Genomic DNA, 15,778 nt, shown 5'->3' with positions numbered 1-15,778 from the left:
CTTGGTATGGGCGGCTGACAGCGGGTCTATGGTTGCGGTGGAACACAATCAAGCGAGATGGCAGTCATTTCCACCCTGCTGCACCGTGTGGTTGATGAATATGTGGTTCTATCTGTTTATAGTTGCTTGAGCTGCTTCTTCGTCTTCCAGTGTCGATATCTGCAGAGAGACCTAACAGTTTCAGTTAGACGCACACAATCATTTTTTAAAGCATCTCCAATTCAGTTCTTCACCACGCATCACCCCTAGAATCTTCATAGGGGCACCTACAAATTAGGAGGGGAAAAGTTTGAGACTTCCAATAATTAATTTAATTGTAATTAAAGCCCAAGAAGGCTATTTTGAGGAGAGTTGTGTCTTAGTTTATTTTTAAGTAAAACTCATCTTTTTGTGTTATTGTAAGTAGACATTGGCAAAAAAATGTTTGCACTTTGGTTTGTTTTTCAAATGTTTTTTCAAATTGTTTTTTAAATGTGCATAAATTAACTGAATTCTTCTCTACCTAATTTTTTTTTTTAAAAGACCACAGGCAGCCTAATACTAAATGCCCCACGTGGTTTTCTTCATCTACAGTCATGTTTCCTTTCTGTCGTTGTGGTTGGCTTTTCTTTGCATCTTCGTTTTCTCACGGGCCCATTGTGGTTCTTCCTGTAAAAGGCCCTGGTTCAAACTCTGGCCTCTTTTCCATCGCAACGCTGCAATTATACTTCAGTGTCACACTGAGAGTTTGTGATAGAAATAATGTCAGCCACTGCCTTTTAAATATCATTAACTAATACTAGTCTGCTAGATAACATTAGCTACCCAAGGCAGTAGGAGACACGTTAGATGGTGCCACCATACAGAGGTCTAGGAATTGTCAGTTACAAACGTGAGTCTCTACGAGCTAGAGGCCTGCAAATACCAAGTGTCATTTTAAATCCATCAAACATATGTCAAAGGATCCAGGGTCATTGCTTGGTGACTGTGTGTCTACACAGCATACTACTCAGAGTAACATACTCCAGGGACTTGTATAGGTATCCTTCAGTTTTGATGTAGCTCAGTGGCTTTATTGTACCGTATGGTGTCTTTTGCCTATTTATTCCGGAGTGTAGCACAGTGGGTAAGGAACTGGGCTTGTAACCGAAAGGTCGCAGGTTCGATTCCCGGGTAGGACACTGCTGTTGTATCCTTGAGCAAGGTACTTGCCCGAAATTTCTTCAGTATATATCCAGCTGTATAAATGGATACAATGTAAAATGCTATGTAAAAGTTGTGTAAGTCGCTCTGGATAAGAGCGTCTGCTAAATGCCTGTAATGTAATGTAATATAATTCCCTTATGGAAGCAGACAAACTGGGACTGATTTCTGAAGACGTACAGCCTTTATTTAAAATGGGAGAATCAATGTGTGTGTTATATACCCGTGGAAGTTTGTCTTCAATTCCATTGTTACAGTAGCTGTATCCACGTCGAAATTTAACATTGTTGATTATTTAAAGGTTGAATGGGGAGAACTTGTGAGATTGCAATATCTCGTGGTGGTTTTCTTACCATATTAAGTACTCCTTTGTAAATGCATCAACCAAATAACTAAATTGTGAATAAGTGGGTTTTAGTGCATAAATTAGATAAATGAGTTCATGGTGAAATGGAAATTACAAAAATAGACAGAAATATTCTCTGTACGCCTATGGGGTGTGTCTGACTTCCCTTCTGTAATGTACAATACTCTTCTAAACCCCACAGAATACTCTTCTAAGCCCCACAGTTGTTGAGAAAGAGCTCCCCCACTGGTGATTGGTACTGACTCAAGAACTCTTCCAGCTCTGAGAGAGTGCGCCTGTCAACGTGGTTCTGCTCAGTGTTGCGAGCTGTGGCCCCCCCGCTGTGGGTGGGCTGGCCGTTGTTGTCCAGGCAGCAGTAGGCGTTCCAGATGTAGTCGGGGATGTTGACCCGCTTGACGTTGTTCTTGACGATCCAGTTGTCAGCGGAAGGGATGGCGCCCACCAGCACGTAGGCCTGCGAGCACTGGACGTTGAAGAGGTCAGTCAGCTGGGACTCGTACATGCGCCAGGCATTCTGGTTCAGCTTGGGGTTCTGGGGCACCACATTGGTAAGGGTAAAGGTGGCGTTGCGGCTGGGCACTGCAGGGGAGTGGGGGGGGCATAGAGGGACAGAGAGAGGAGAGGCAGAGGGTGAGAGAGACAGAGAGAGAGAGATGGTAAGGTGATTTTTAAGTGGAACTGAATTCTTTTCTGTTTCTTATGTTAACATCCCCTCAGAACTCCTTCAGCTGCAGTATAAAAACCAAACAGAAACGACTGAGAAAGACTACAGCGGATACAGTAATGGAGATGTTTGTAGCTTGGATCAGGCCCGAGGCATGGGGCTGCGTTACCTGGGTGGTGTCCGTTTGGGTTGAGGTGTCCGCGGTCAAAGCCGGAGTGTGTGTAGTCCTCGTTGAGAGCCTGCCTCTCACCCAGGTACACCCCCGGATTGTCCTGCCCGAGCCAGTACCCGTCCCGCATCTCCGCACCCAAACTGAGGTCCACGAGCTGTGAAAAAGCTCTCCAGTCAAACCATTGTGTGTGTGTGTTTGTGTGTGTGTGTGTGTATGGTGAGTGTTTGTGGTGTCTGTGTGTGTGTGTGTGCATGAGTCAGCATGTGTGTGTGTGGGGGGGAGGGGTATGTGTTTCTGTTTGTGTGTGTAAGTGTGTCTGTTTGTGGGTGTGTGTGTGTGTGGGGGGGGGGGTTATGTGTGTCTGTTTGTGAGTGTGTGCGTATGTGTGTGTGGCTGTGCGTGAGTGAGCGTGTGTGTGGGGGGAGGGGTATGTGTGTCTGTTTGTGTCTGTGTGTTTGTTTGTGAGTGTGTGCGTGTGTGTGTTTTGTTTTTTCATGTGTGTGAGATGATGTTTGGTAATCTGCAAAGGCATTTCTAAAGATAAATGAGCCTCTTGCTGGTGTTGAATCCACCATCTGTGCCATGCATCACTCTGCATGTATTAAAAAAACCTCATTAAAAGACTATTTCCACAAATTCCGTTTTTTAAAACGTGAGACACGTTGTCCCCAAGGATCATTTGAAGTGAATATGAAATAAAATAAGTGCAGTACTTTTCACATGTGTGTATGTATGTGTTACTTCTCTTTTAATGTGCCTGTCATTTTCTCTCTCTTCTGATAACTCCTTTTCAGTTCTCTGTCAGTCTTTCCATCTCCTGTATATTCAGTAGTGTTTTTTTTTTAAACTTTCCCACAAAAGACTTAACACAGCTTAATAGAAAATGAAAAAGAATTCTGTGTTTTTTGTTGCTTGGAGTACGTCCTCTGCTTTTGAAGACCATTCATTGGCTTTTTATAGGATCTGTTACCTACGGAAGCTCTAGACTTGCCTGTGTCTCAGAATCTGAAATTGGGATGTTTTTTATCGCTGGCTTGTGAGGATATCGCTGAGAGGAGTGTGACGCTGCGCGAGGCTGAACAGCTGAACTAAACTGGGAGGAAGGTCGCTGTGAGTCTTCCTCTGTGCTCACCTGTGGCTCCACAAACCAGCGCTTCTCGCGACCGCCGCCGTCGCTGGTCTGAAAGCGGTAGGCGGAGTAGACGGCGATGCGGTGGAGCGTGTCGTACAGCGTGGCAAAGTGGTAGCTGTTCTTGAATCGCTGACACAAACGGGCGGCGCCAGGCGTGGCCGCACCCCACTCTGGCACCTTGCCCTCGTAGAAGAAGTCCAGGCACTCCGGGATGTCCTGGAAGCTTCCCACTACCTCCCCCCTCAGGGGGGGCAGGTGTGCCAAGACAAGGAAGCACAACGCTGCCAAGACCTGCATCTGAGCCAGTGGAATTCAGAGAACCAGTTTAGCAGAATTCTGAGCACTTTACCTGTAGCACACAGTTCCACAGCAGAGTCAGGATTTGGTCTAGAGTGGTCCTCTTCTTATATTGGTTCCTCCTTATCTACCTTGATACACTATTTGCGGGTCACTCTTCTCTTTCTCTCGCTCTCTCTCTCTCTCTCTCTCATTCGCTCTCTCAATTTTTTTTAAAAAGGTCAACAGACCCAAAAAAAGCCGCGTTTTTGCTTGCATACATACCGGATTGCCTTGTGTGTGTGTGTGTGTGTGTGTGTGTGCGTGTGAGAATGCATGCTTGTGTGTGTATGTGTGTGTGTGTCTCTTTCTGTGAGTGTGATGTTGTGTTCCTCCTTTAGCTTGTTTTAGATTTTAGTTAAATCTGGCCCAAGTGAAATATATTAAAGGCCCACATCATTGCATACATATGAATGTCATTACAAATTATTCGCATTTACCATCAGCAAAAGTTTTCCCCTTTACTGGAAAATCATTGATAGCATATGGATTACGGGGAAAGGATCTAATGACCAGGTAATTCAGTCATATACCGTACAAAACTAGATGGTCCAAAGCTGTATAGGTCCAGCTGATCAGAAGAACCCTGTAAGGTTGTTGCTCGGGCTGTTGTTGTTCTCCAGCAAGGCAATGTGTTGTGGAAAAATAGGACCATATGTTAGGTTCCCAGAGTTTGGGCTCAATGTGTGAGAATGGCACAGAACCTGCAGCCTTGTCCCTTCCTCCCACCCCATGTCGGGCCCTTTATAACCTACCCAGAATTCGAGAATAATCAGGGAGATAAGACCAGAGAGCCAGACGAAACTGGTAGTGCATCTGAAAATTGCTGTGCCAACTTCTACAGTCTGACACGTCAGAGAAAGGAGAGTTTAATATTTAATATTCCACGTAGTATCAGTGCTCTTTTGGCATCGTATCTAGAGCAACTTATACAACTTTTGAAAATTTACATTGTGTCCACTCATACAGATATGTACTACAGCACTAAAGCAAATCAGCTTAACCACAGAAGATACGACAGCAGTGTCCTATCTGAGAATTTAAGCTGCAGCCCAGTTCCCTAAACATTATACCACACTGCCTGTATCAGTGAGGGTTTCATATTAATATAAGTAACACTTTCTATAAAAGATCCTTTTTAGGAAATATTTGACTCCATCATAACTACAGTAACAGTAATTGATGCTTATGTCTGTAACCGCAAATAGACTTATGATGTGTTATGTTACCATTGATACAGGAAGTGATACTGCCATGACATGACATCTGACAAAAGCACTTATGAATGTCTATGTAGTTCTTATGAAGGAGCTATGTACTGCTTAGGAAGGACCATTCATAGAAAATGTTGCCTTAATATTTGATTGTATATTTGAGAATTAATTTCTCTGAAATCACATAGCACGCTACATTACCCCTGATTACCATTCGTAGTGTAGCTGTAATTATACTGTCACTGATAGATTGTGATAGAAGTCATGTGAATTTGAAGACCCACAACTAGAACTTTAGCGATTGTGCTGTGGAAACATGCACCAGCATGGTGAATAATTCTACCTGGGCAAAGCTGGTACCACTGAACCAGGCTCAACTGTTTCAACAGCCAACTGAACCTCAACCATTTTGTGCAAACAGCTGGAACTTCAACAGAGTCATTGCTCAGAGGGCGCTCAGAACAGTCTACATCATCTCAATTCCACCTTCCATAGAGAAAAGGTTAGCCAATAGTAATTAGCCTCATTCCAGGAAGTACTTAAAGGGAACCTCCAATGGGAAAAAACTTGGAATATCTACTTCCAGGGGAGCTTTTGAAAAGGTCCTGGATACCAAGAACAATCAACTGCTCCTTCAAAATAGAGACAGCAATCCCACAGTGCTTTGCTCCATTGTGTTTGCTTAAAATGGCCTATTTTTAAATGACAATTTTTTCTCTACAGTTTTATTTTTCATTTGAAGTTCCCTTGATGTGATCCGCAGGAGTGTAGCTGTAGTGAAATATAATTAAATAAAGAGATCCCCTATCTCAACCACTCTAGTGTCATCTAGTGGTATTTTAATGTATATCATGCATATGTTTTCATTAAAGTAGCAATTGAATGTCGATCTAGGACTTATATTTTATTAATTCATAATCCACATTTATTAATTGATTCTCTCTGTTGCTGTCTCTCTCCTTCTCTTTCACTCTCTGTGTATCTATCTCTACCTCCTCTCTCTCTGTGTCTCTACCCCCTCTCCCTCTCTCTCTCTCTCTGTTTGTCTCTCTCTCTCTGCTCTCTCTCTCCCCCCCTCTCTCTCTCTCTCTCTCTGTTTGTCTCTCTCTCTCCCCACAGCCTGATGAAACTCTGGAGCCGTTCTTTGACTCCCTGGTGCGACAGACTTCTGTGCCCGACCTGTTCTCTCTGCAGCTCTGTGGCGCTGGGTACAGTCAGAACTACAGCCTCGGCAGTGCTACTGTGGGGGGCAGCATGGTGAGGGGGGCAGCATGGTGGGGGGGGGGGGGCAGCATGGTGAGGGGGGGCAGTGCTACTGTGGGGGGCAGCATGGTGAGGGGGGCAGCATGGTGGGGGGGGGGGGGGGCAGCATGGTGAGGGGGGGCAGTGCTACTGTGGGGGGCAGCATGGTGAGGGGGGCAGTGTGATGGGTGGGGGTGGGGGGGGGGGGCGCTCTGTACTCTCCGAAGAAAGGCTTCCAAAAAGATAGAGGGTTCCATAAAGAACTAAAAAGGGTTCCTTTATGGAGATAAGCCTACGAGAGTGTGTCTGGAAGAGGAAAGAGTGGAAGAGGGACATAGACAAGTGGGAAAACAGACTGGGAAGGGACAACTGAGACAGGAGAAAACAGAAGAAGAAGAGATCTGAAGAAGAAAATAACAATATCTTTTTCTTTTTTAAAAATCTTTTATTAATATTATTAATATTGTCGTTCTTTTTTATCTTGTTAGATCATCGGGGGCGTGGACCCCTCCTTGTACGTGGGCGACCTGTGGTATACACCTATTCGCCGGGAGTGGTACTATGAGGTCATCATTGTGCGCATCGAAGTCAATGGTCAGGACCTCAACATGGACTGCAAGGAGGTGAGTATTATGGTTCTTCTTTTTCAAAGGATTAATGAGCTGCAGACTCAGTGGCTTAATGCATTTTCTCTAAATAGTGCTTTATGATGAAGACTTTCTCCTTAATCACGCTAGATAAACCGCTCCTAACCAACTATAATTACATTAGGCCATATTTAAATGGGGAATTCCACCAAAAAACAAGATTAAGTCTCTCTTAGTGACTGGGAGTCTCAAAGTAATCTCTGCAGAGAAATACTGGCAGTGAAAGGTACAAATTTGGTAGAGGTGTAGGACATAATGTTGTATACCTCTACCCTTTCCCAGTTTTGTATCTTCTGCAGTAGCTTAACTGCACGGGTAGATCTAGCTGAAGTCATGTAGCCTACTGTCTTGCCTGCTCTATATGGAGTAGATATTGTTGGTGTGGGTTCACCTTAATATAGAGATCAGGGCTCTACTTCAAGGTCAGTGGGTGCAATGAGATCTATAAATTTAAAGTCAGAATTTAAACAGACCTCAGAACCCAAATTCTGGTTTTCGAGATTTGAGCTAATTTTGAGTACAATAATCACACATTCACTAGGTAGGTAAGATGCGACTTACAGCTTCTACAGGTTATATGCGCCACTTACCTAGTAGGTTAATCCTTAGCTAAGCATGTTACAATGAATCTTATAATCTCAAAGCAAGAATAAACACAAGCTTATAAATGAAAAGCCCCTCTGTTTCTCACCTGCCTACAGTCTCTCTGAAGCGAAGTGTCCTTACTCAGATAGCAGGCTGGAGTTGGCCTTCTAAAGATTTTGTCCCTCAAAAATTGAGTCCCCAAAAAGTTAGATCCCAAATGATGGGTACCTCCAAGCCACTCCCATGTTTTCCTTTATGAGATCATAATGTATTTCTGCATTTAGATGACGTCCCTAAACCACGCCATCATTTATCTCTGACTTGACTCATCGGCTGATACAGGTTTTCACACCCCTCTGTTGCTTTGTGGGTAGGTTTTAGGCTCTTCTTGTACAATAGTTGTCACTGCCTTCAGCAACTATCTTCAGCGCAACAGACCATGCTGTACAGGCCCTCTTCCTCCCTCCTCCTTGACTTTATCTGGCAGTTGTTCTGCTCTGTCCTCTGCTGTAACCATTCCGGCAAACAGTCACTCCTATATGACCCTGGTTTAAAGTCAGGCCTCAGCACCATCGTGATGTATGTGTGTGTGTGTGTATGTGTGTATGTATGTATGTGCTGCATATACTGTATGTATGTATGTACATACAGTACCAGTCAAAAATTTGGACACACCTACTCACAGAAGGGGTTTGCTTTATTTTTACTAATCCCCACATTTTAGAATAATAGTCAAGTCATCAAAACTATGAAATAACACAAATGGAATTATGCAGTGACCAACAAAAGGTAAAACAAATCAAAACTATCTTATTATATTATATTTTACACCCTAAGTAGCCACAATTTGCCTTGATAACAGCTTGGAACACACTTGGCCATATACATATATAAATATGTGTATGTGCACTGTATGTACACACTGTGTATCTGTGGTTGAATAAATGTGTCTCCTTGTCTCTTTGTTCATTGGTACATTCTGTACCAATGACTACATTCTGACTTTTAGCCACATCCCACAAGTAGATTTAAGCAGATTAAATCAAAATCCGTTCTGTCTCCTCCCTTTCCTCCCTGTCTCTGCCTGATCCCCTGCCCCCTGTATTTGTAACACATGGAGAATGTTGTGGTTTTACTGTAATATTGACATAAGTGGTGTGGAATGAAGACTGCAGATGTGATCTTCTGTGCAATCTTCCCTTTTTTTGCAATAAAGGCCTGTACAAAGTTTAATGTCGATGGGTAAATTTACACAACATTTTGCCACGGTAAATTTCACAGGAGCAATTTTTTTTGCTGCGCTGCTTTAGAGTCAACAGTCTGATGTGTAACTGCTCAGTCTGCCCTGTGGCCCACTGCCATTTCAGCCCAGTCCAGTCCAATTTAGTCCAGTCCAGTTCTGTACAGTCCAGTCCAGTCCAGTCCAGTTCTGTACAGTCCAGTCCAGTTCAATTCAGCCCAGTCCAGTCCAGTCCAGTCCAGTACAGTAAAGTACAGTCCAGTTCAATTCAGCCCAGTCCAGTCCAGTCCAGTCCAGTCCAGTCCAGTCCAGTCCAGCACAGTACAGTACAGTAAAGTACAGTCCAGTTCAATTCAATTCAATTCAATTCAATTCAATTCAATTCAATTCAATTCAATTCAGTCCAGTCCAGTCCAGTCCAGTCCAGTCCAGTCCAGTCCAGTACAGTCCAGTCCAGTTCAATTCAGCCCAGTCCAGTTCAGTCCAATTCAGGTAGAATCCAGACTGGCTTGTTTTCAGTTCCAGTCATTTGGGCTTGGTTGACTGCATTGTCTCTTGCAGTATAACTACGATAAGAGCATTGTGGACAGCGGGACCACCAACCTGCGGCTCCCCCATAAGGTGTTCCAGGCTGCCGTCAAGGCCATAGAGGCGGCCTCTTCGGTGAGCCCTGCCCCGTGCCCTCCTCTTTCTCCTTCCTCCTTCTCACTTTGACTTTTTTTCACCCTCAGCTCGTTTTCCTCTCTTCCTCTTCGCTCCTCTCGCCTCCCTCCGCTCTGTCATTCTCCCTCTCCTTCCCCTTCCTCTCTCACCTGCTCTCACCGTCGCACTCCTTCTCTTTTATCCTCTCTTCTGTCTTTTTCTCTTCCCCTCTTTCTTACTTGCCCTTGCCTTGACCTCCCTCTTCCCTTCACCTTCTCGCTGCCTCTCTCTCAGACGGAGCAGTTCCCCTCAGGGTTCTGGTTGGGGGAACAGCTGGTATGCTGGCAGGCTGGCACCACCCCCTGGCACATCTTCCCCGTCATCTCACTCTACCTGATGAGCGAGAATCGGAATCAGTCTTTCCGCATCTCCATCCTGCCTCAGGTATGGTGGTGGGTGCGGGGGTGGGGGGGTGTGGGGCGGGGGGGTCTTTGAAATGTTGAATTTTCTTGCTCAGGAACAAAAAAAGCCAGACCGACGTTTCCATGTAACAAGATCTACGATTTGAGTCCTCCAGTTTTTACTCAGATAGTCTCACCATTTGGAGAAGTTGCCTGGGCAGTGACATTTTTACTGGCAAAAAGCATATTCCAGTTGTGTCTGGAATTTAGGCAAAAATTAGCAGGTCGCCTTTTTAAAATGTCATATCCTCCTGTGACCCGGCGATTCATTTTTGTCCCCTGTAGGGGACATGAGTCTCTGGCCTTAATCTCAAGAACCATACATTCTGTTATGCTGAAGCCTACACAACAAGGATAAATTTTAAAAAATAAAAAATAAATCATAATAACATTATTGACAGTAATTTTAATGTTGTTACTAAAAATATATTTTTTGAAAACATATGTTGATTAGTGTGATCAACAATAGTGTGATCAGTGATAATGTAATCACTAATAGTGTGATCAGTAACATAGTGATCAGTAATATAGTGATCAGTGATAATGAAGTAATATTGTGATCAGTAATACAGTGATCATTACATTACATTACATTATAGGCATTTAGCAGACGCTCTTATCCAGAGCGACGTACAACAAGTGCATAGGTTTCATGATGTAGAATGTACACTATGATGTGATCAGTGATAGTGTAGTAATATTGTGATCAGCAATAGTGTGATCAGTGATAATGTAGTAATAGTGTGATCAGCGATAGCGTGATCAGTGGTTATGTAATCAGTAACATAGTGATCAGTAATATAGTGATTAGTAATAGTGTGATCAGCGATAGTGTGATAAGTGATAATATAGTAATTGTGTGATCAGCGATAGTGTGATCAGTAACATAGTGATTAGTAATAGTGTGATCAGCGATAGTGTGATCAGTAACATAGTGATCAGTGATATAGTGATTAGTAATAGTGTGATCAGCGATAGTGTGATCAGTGATTATGTAGTAATAGTGTGATCAGCGGTAGTGATGAATTGCTCTCTCCCATCCAATCACTCTTCCCCCCGCCCCTCCCCTGCAGCAATACCTGCGGCCTGTGGAGGACGTGGCGTCAGCGCAGGAGGACTGTTACAAGTTCGCCGTGTCGCAGTCCAGCACCGGCACCGTCATGGGCGCCGTCATCATGGAGGGCTTCTACGTGGTCTTCGACCGGGAGAGGAAGCGCATCGGCTTCGCCGTCAGCACCTGCCACGGTGAGGGAGGGAGGGAGAGGGATGGAGGGTGAGGGAAGGAGGGAGAGGGATGGAGGGAGAGGGAGGGAGGGGGAGAGAGGGAGGGAGAGGGGTCGAGGGAGAGGGAGGGAGGGAAAGGGATGGAGGGAGAGAGAGGGAGGGAAAGGGATGGAGGGAGAGGGATGGAGGGAGAGAGAGGGAGGGAAAGGGATGGAGGGAGAGAGAGGGAGGGAAAGGGATGGAGGGAGAGGGAGGGAGGGAGGGAGAGGGATCGAGGGAGAGGGATGGAGGAAGAGGGAGGGAGGGAAAGGGATGGAGGGAGAGGGATGGAGGGAGAGAGAGGGACGGAAAGGGATGGAGGGAGAGGGAGGGAGAGGGATCGAGGGAGAGGGATGGAGGAAGAGGGAGGGAGGGAGAGGGATGGAGGGAGAGAGAGGGACGGAAATGGATGGAGGGAGAGGGAGGGAGGGAGACGAATAAAGCCAGTGAATGCTATTTGTGCAGTACATTGCATTACATTAGTGGCATTAGGCGGGCGCTCTTATCCAGAGCGACGTACAATGAGAAGACGAGTGCATAAATCAGGGTTAAGAGCAACAGTAACCCTAGAGGTGGGAGGTCTACCGCAAATACTCAGAAACCACAGAACCCTCATGCGTTATGAGGCTAACGTTTTTATTGCTAACATTTCAGTTACTAATTTAACTAATAACCATGGCAATAATTTACCTTTATCTGTAAATATGATGGCTCACAGCATGTTCTCAGTGTTAAATAAAATCTAAGTTTATTTCAGTCCAACAGGGTGAAGATGTAATCTAATAGAGTTAAAATTACTCACAGTGAACACGGCTGTGCATTAAAGTATTTTTAATTATGTTATTGTTGATTCAGTTCAGCTCTTGTTTCTATAACTGGTTTATATCACGTATTATTTGAGATGCTTCTTCAGTCATGTTTTAATCCCCAAGTCAGCTTTTGATTTTGTAAGGCCAAAAAAGAAAAGAGAGAGAGAGAGTGTGTAATGGAAGAGACAGATGGTGACTGACAGAAGATTAAGTGGCATGGGGGGGAAGAGGAGGATTAGCGGAGACAGAGACAGAGAGGGGGAAAGAGAGAGTGACCTGGCAGGGGCTGGCAGAGAGAGGAAAGTTGAGGATGTACACGAGCTGAGGACAGGAGCAGATCTCAACCCAAACTAATCAGGTGTCTGTAAACCCGCTAGCGTAACCCTGCTGTTGACCCCCCCCCCCCCCCCCCCCCACCCAGTGCACGACGAGTTCCGCACGGCGTCGGTGGAGGGGCCGTTCCACGGCGTGGACCTGGAGGACTGCGGCTACAACATCCCGCAGACAGACGAGTCCACCCTCATGACCATCGCCTACATCATGGCGGGAATCTGCGCCCTCTTCATGCTGCCGCTGTGCCTCATGGTCTGCCAGTGGCGCTTCACGCGCTGCCTCCGGTCACCGGGGGGCGGTGACTTCGCCGACGACATCTCCCTCCTCAAGTGAGAGAGGGGGCGGGCGGGAGGAAGCAGGCCGCACGGGATTTACACGTGGCGGTTGGAGGTTGCTCCCCCCCCCCCCCCAGCTGCCCTGGCCGTGCCTGCGGGGGTGAGGGCGCGGGTAACTCTAGCGGCTCTTTCGCCTGTTGGCGGGAAGGAGGCCATGTGTATAGCTAAGTGTTGCTCAGAGTCTGCTGACAGGCCGGGACACCAGCGTCAGCCGGGCTCCCGCGGGGCCCTGAGCAAAGCCTCCCGCATTCACTGGACCCGCAGCCCGCGAGCCAACAAACAGCTAGCGGCATGTGTGCAGGGAGTGTGTCCCGGAGGGGTGTGTGTGTGTGTGTGTGTGTGCGTGTGTGTGCGTGTGTGTGTGTGTGTGTGCGTGTGTGTGTGTGCATGTGTGCGTGCGTGTGTGTGTGTGAGTGCGTGCTTACAGGTGTGTATGTATGTGTGTGTGTGTGTGTGTGTGTGGTTACTTATGGCATGAGGCTTGCATATAACAAATAAGGACGGATGGGGCTGGATATGCTTATTAAATATGATGAATTATTGTGATTGGTGCCATCCCCTGAAGAACTATACTGTGGAGGAGGGATGAAGATGCTGACCAGCCAAATTTCATACATTTAACGATCTACTGTACTCATTATAAGGGTTATACAAATATACAGAACATATATTTAAAATGTGAATATCAAATATATACAAGGTTGATGATACTGACATTGGAGAGGCGTAGAGCAGGGGTGTCCAGTCTCATCCAAAAAGGGCTGGTTTTTATTGTAATCCAGTACTAATACACCTGATGCAACTAATAAAATTCTTCAATGAAGACTGTGATTAGTTCATTAGTTTAATCGAGTGTAGTTGTTCTGGGCTAGAACAGAGAGGAATATAAGTATGAGAGATGAAACTTCCTGGATTTCACTTAATTATTGCATTCTGTTTGAATATTCATGTAAATATTCATATCAGGATTGTTTTATGTCAAGATAAAACATATGTCCATTATGTTTCCAGGTGATATACAGTCTGACCACAAGTTACATTATAACATGGCTGCTCTTGTCAGTACCTCCTCCTAGTTGGAATAAAAGGCAGCACCCACCCCAGCCCTTTTTGGGTAAGACCGGACACCCCTGGAGAAGACGAGATGTATAAACATATAGGCTTTTGGCAGATATCGAGAAATAATGAGATAACGTATTTAATATAATTAATATTAGATATATCCCTGTGTTTTGAATGGTTCCTTTGAATAAGAGTGTTTGACGGGTGTACGGGCTGTTTCGCTGACCACATTAACTTCATTAATGAGTGCGCCCACACTCCGGGGCCTCCTTTGTGAGTAATGGATATTAATAGTGTTGTGATTGTAGCACATTAACTGTATAAATGTACACAAGGGAGAGAAAAGAGCTAAAAATATATAAAAAGTCTAAATGAAGCCTACGGGTCAAAATGACGCTGTTGACTTGCTGTAAATAATAAAGACCTGATCTGTATCGAAGGTGAACCTGGCTGTACTGACAAAGAATAAAATACCTAGTACCTGTACACCGCGCCTGTCCCGGGTTGATGACCTCACTTTGATTGTTCAGGCTTCTACACGGAGGCGCAAGCTCCCTGGCATCAGCTCAGAGCAGGCATTGTGTGAGTCCACTAACCCACGTATGACTCAATAATCACTGTCCCCTGTCAGTTCACCCACATGATACAAGGATCAGTGGGACTTTGCAACACCTTTCGATTCAAAATGTGCTAAAAAAACAAAAACAAAAAACAAAAAACACAAATTAGCTGAGGGGACACTTAGCGATTCAGAGCACTGTATTACGGTCACATGGGAGTCCACTCTTATCCGAAAAGGGCTGATGTTGGTGCAGGTTTTTGTTTTAGCCCAACACTAAGGCACCTGATTCTACTTATCAAAGTTTTGATTGAACCCATTGATTAGTTAAATAGAGAAATCGGGTGTTGCAGTGCTGGGCTAAAACAAAAACCTGCACCCAAACTGCCCCAGCTCTTTTTGAATAAGATTGGACACCCCTCCATCATCTTCTTTTTCCATAAAAAAAAAATCATGCACTGGAAATTTAAGCATGAAGGTCAGAGTGAAAACCAAAACGAATCAAGACTTGACAGGCACTCCATAAGACGCATGTATATATACATTCCAAATCCTAGGGTTTTCCAATGGCCAATAAAGAAATAAATCAATCCTAGAAAAGGGATGAAAAAAGAGCATATGAGCAAAAACAACAGGCTTCTAGATACTCTTTCATGGAGAAAATGATGTGGAGAAACGTGACCCCCCTCTGCGTGCCCTTGGCTCCATTTATGAGAAATGTAACATGAACCGTGCTGAAGGACTGCAGGGCTCCTTGTCTTCTGTCCACCTCTGGATATAATTGCTGCGTTCCGGGGGAAATGTATGTTGACCTGACCATAAACAGACACTCTAGCAGCCTGGGGAGAGGAGGGGGGGGTCCATTAGAGTACACAAGGGGGGCAGGGAGGGGAGAGAATCTGGAGCCTCTTAAATCCTCAGCATCAGTTTCAGGAAGCGTGGGGAGAGAGCCCGGCCTGCTCTGACGGGACCAATCTGATCTGAGACCAGGAGGTGGCAGCAGGAGTCCAGGATTTTGGCTGGAACTCTGCAGTGGGACACTTTCCACACACAGAGGATCACAGGCACTTCCTGTGTCCATTCCGGCTCTGGGATCAGTCCAGGCTTCCAATGTGGTCTACGAGATTTCCACACACAGGAGATCACGGGCACTTCCTGTGTCCATTCTGGCTCTGGGCTCAGTCCAGGCTTCCAGTGTGGTCAACGGGAAAAGTAGCTCCAGAACTGAGAGATGAAATTAGTCAAGAACAGAAGAAATACTGCACCAAATAACAGACTCTGGAAGGTAAGGGGAAAGCAAGCCACAACCACACAATGTTATCCACAGCATCCACACACTGTGTCTAATATATCACAGTGTAGGGGGAGGACAGCCCACAAGATAATTATTTACTTTGTATTCAACGCAACTCTAGTGAATGTGTGTGTGTGTGTGTGTGAGAGAGAGAGAGATGCTGAGCACATGTCAGAACTTACCCACTGTGGTAGTGTGGTAACTTGGGAGTTGACTCAATATGCGCAGATAGGAAGTCT

The 15,778-nt window shown here is 45.3% G+C and overlaps 3 protein-coding genes across 4 annotated transcripts in view; 2 read left to right on the top strand and 1 right to left on the bottom strand.

Moving 5' to 3' along the window:
• Positions 1 to 14,172, top strand: part of bace1 (beta-secretase 1) — a 130,752-nt gene extending 116,580 nt beyond the window's left edge. The window contains exons 4-10 of one of the 2 annotated variants that reach the window (XM_035384524.1): positions 5,489 to 5,569; positions 6,187 to 6,324; positions 6,798 to 6,932; positions 9,343 to 9,444; positions 9,718 to 9,867; positions 10,958 to 11,129; positions 12,378 to 14,172. In XM_035384524.1, coding sequence (XP_035240415.1) covers positions 5,489 to 5,569; positions 6,187 to 6,324; positions 6,798 to 6,932; positions 9,343 to 9,444; positions 9,718 to 9,867; positions 10,958 to 11,129; positions 12,378 to 12,622 — 1,023 coding nt within the window. In that variant the 3' untranslated portion in view covers positions 12,623 to 14,172. The remainder of the gene's footprint in view (positions 1 to 5,488; positions 5,570 to 6,186; positions 6,325 to 6,797; positions 6,933 to 9,342; positions 9,445 to 9,717; positions 9,868 to 10,957; positions 11,130 to 12,377) is intronic. The other variant, XM_035384525.1, reaches the window with a different exon arrangement.
• Positions 1,740 to 3,879, bottom strand: LOC118209307 (endonuclease domain-containing 1 protein-like). The gene is made up of 3 exons (XM_035384536.1): positions 3,518 to 3,879; positions 2,383 to 2,539; positions 1,740 to 2,128 (listed from the first exon to the last, which is right to left on the bottom strand). Exons 1-3 carry the CDS (start codon positions 3,812 to 3,814, stop codon positions 1,740 to 1,742), a joined length of 843 nt encoding a protein of 280 aa, XP_035240427.1. The 5' UTR covers positions 3,815 to 3,879.
• A 999-nt stretch (positions 14,173 to 15,171) lies between the features above and the next one.
• Positions 15,172 to 15,778, top strand: part of pcsk7 (proprotein convertase subtilisin/kexin type 7) — a 31,687-nt gene continuing 31,080 nt past the window's right edge. The window contains exon 1 of the mRNA XM_035384523.1: positions 15,172 to 15,530. The gene's annotated coding sequence lies outside the window, so the exon portion shown is untranslated. The remainder of the gene's footprint in view (positions 15,531 to 15,778) is intronic.

The sequence above is a fragment of the Anguilla anguilla genome, chromosome 12 (assembly GCF_013347855.1).
Source record: "Anguilla anguilla isolate fAngAng1 chromosome 12, fAngAng1.pri, whole genome shotgun sequence".
NCBI classification, from domain to species: domain Eukaryota; kingdom Metazoa; phylum Chordata; class Actinopteri; order Anguilliformes; family Anguillidae; genus Anguilla; species Anguilla anguilla.
Note: the sequence above shows the minus strand (reverse complement) of the source record. Positions and strands in the feature narration are given on the sequence as shown.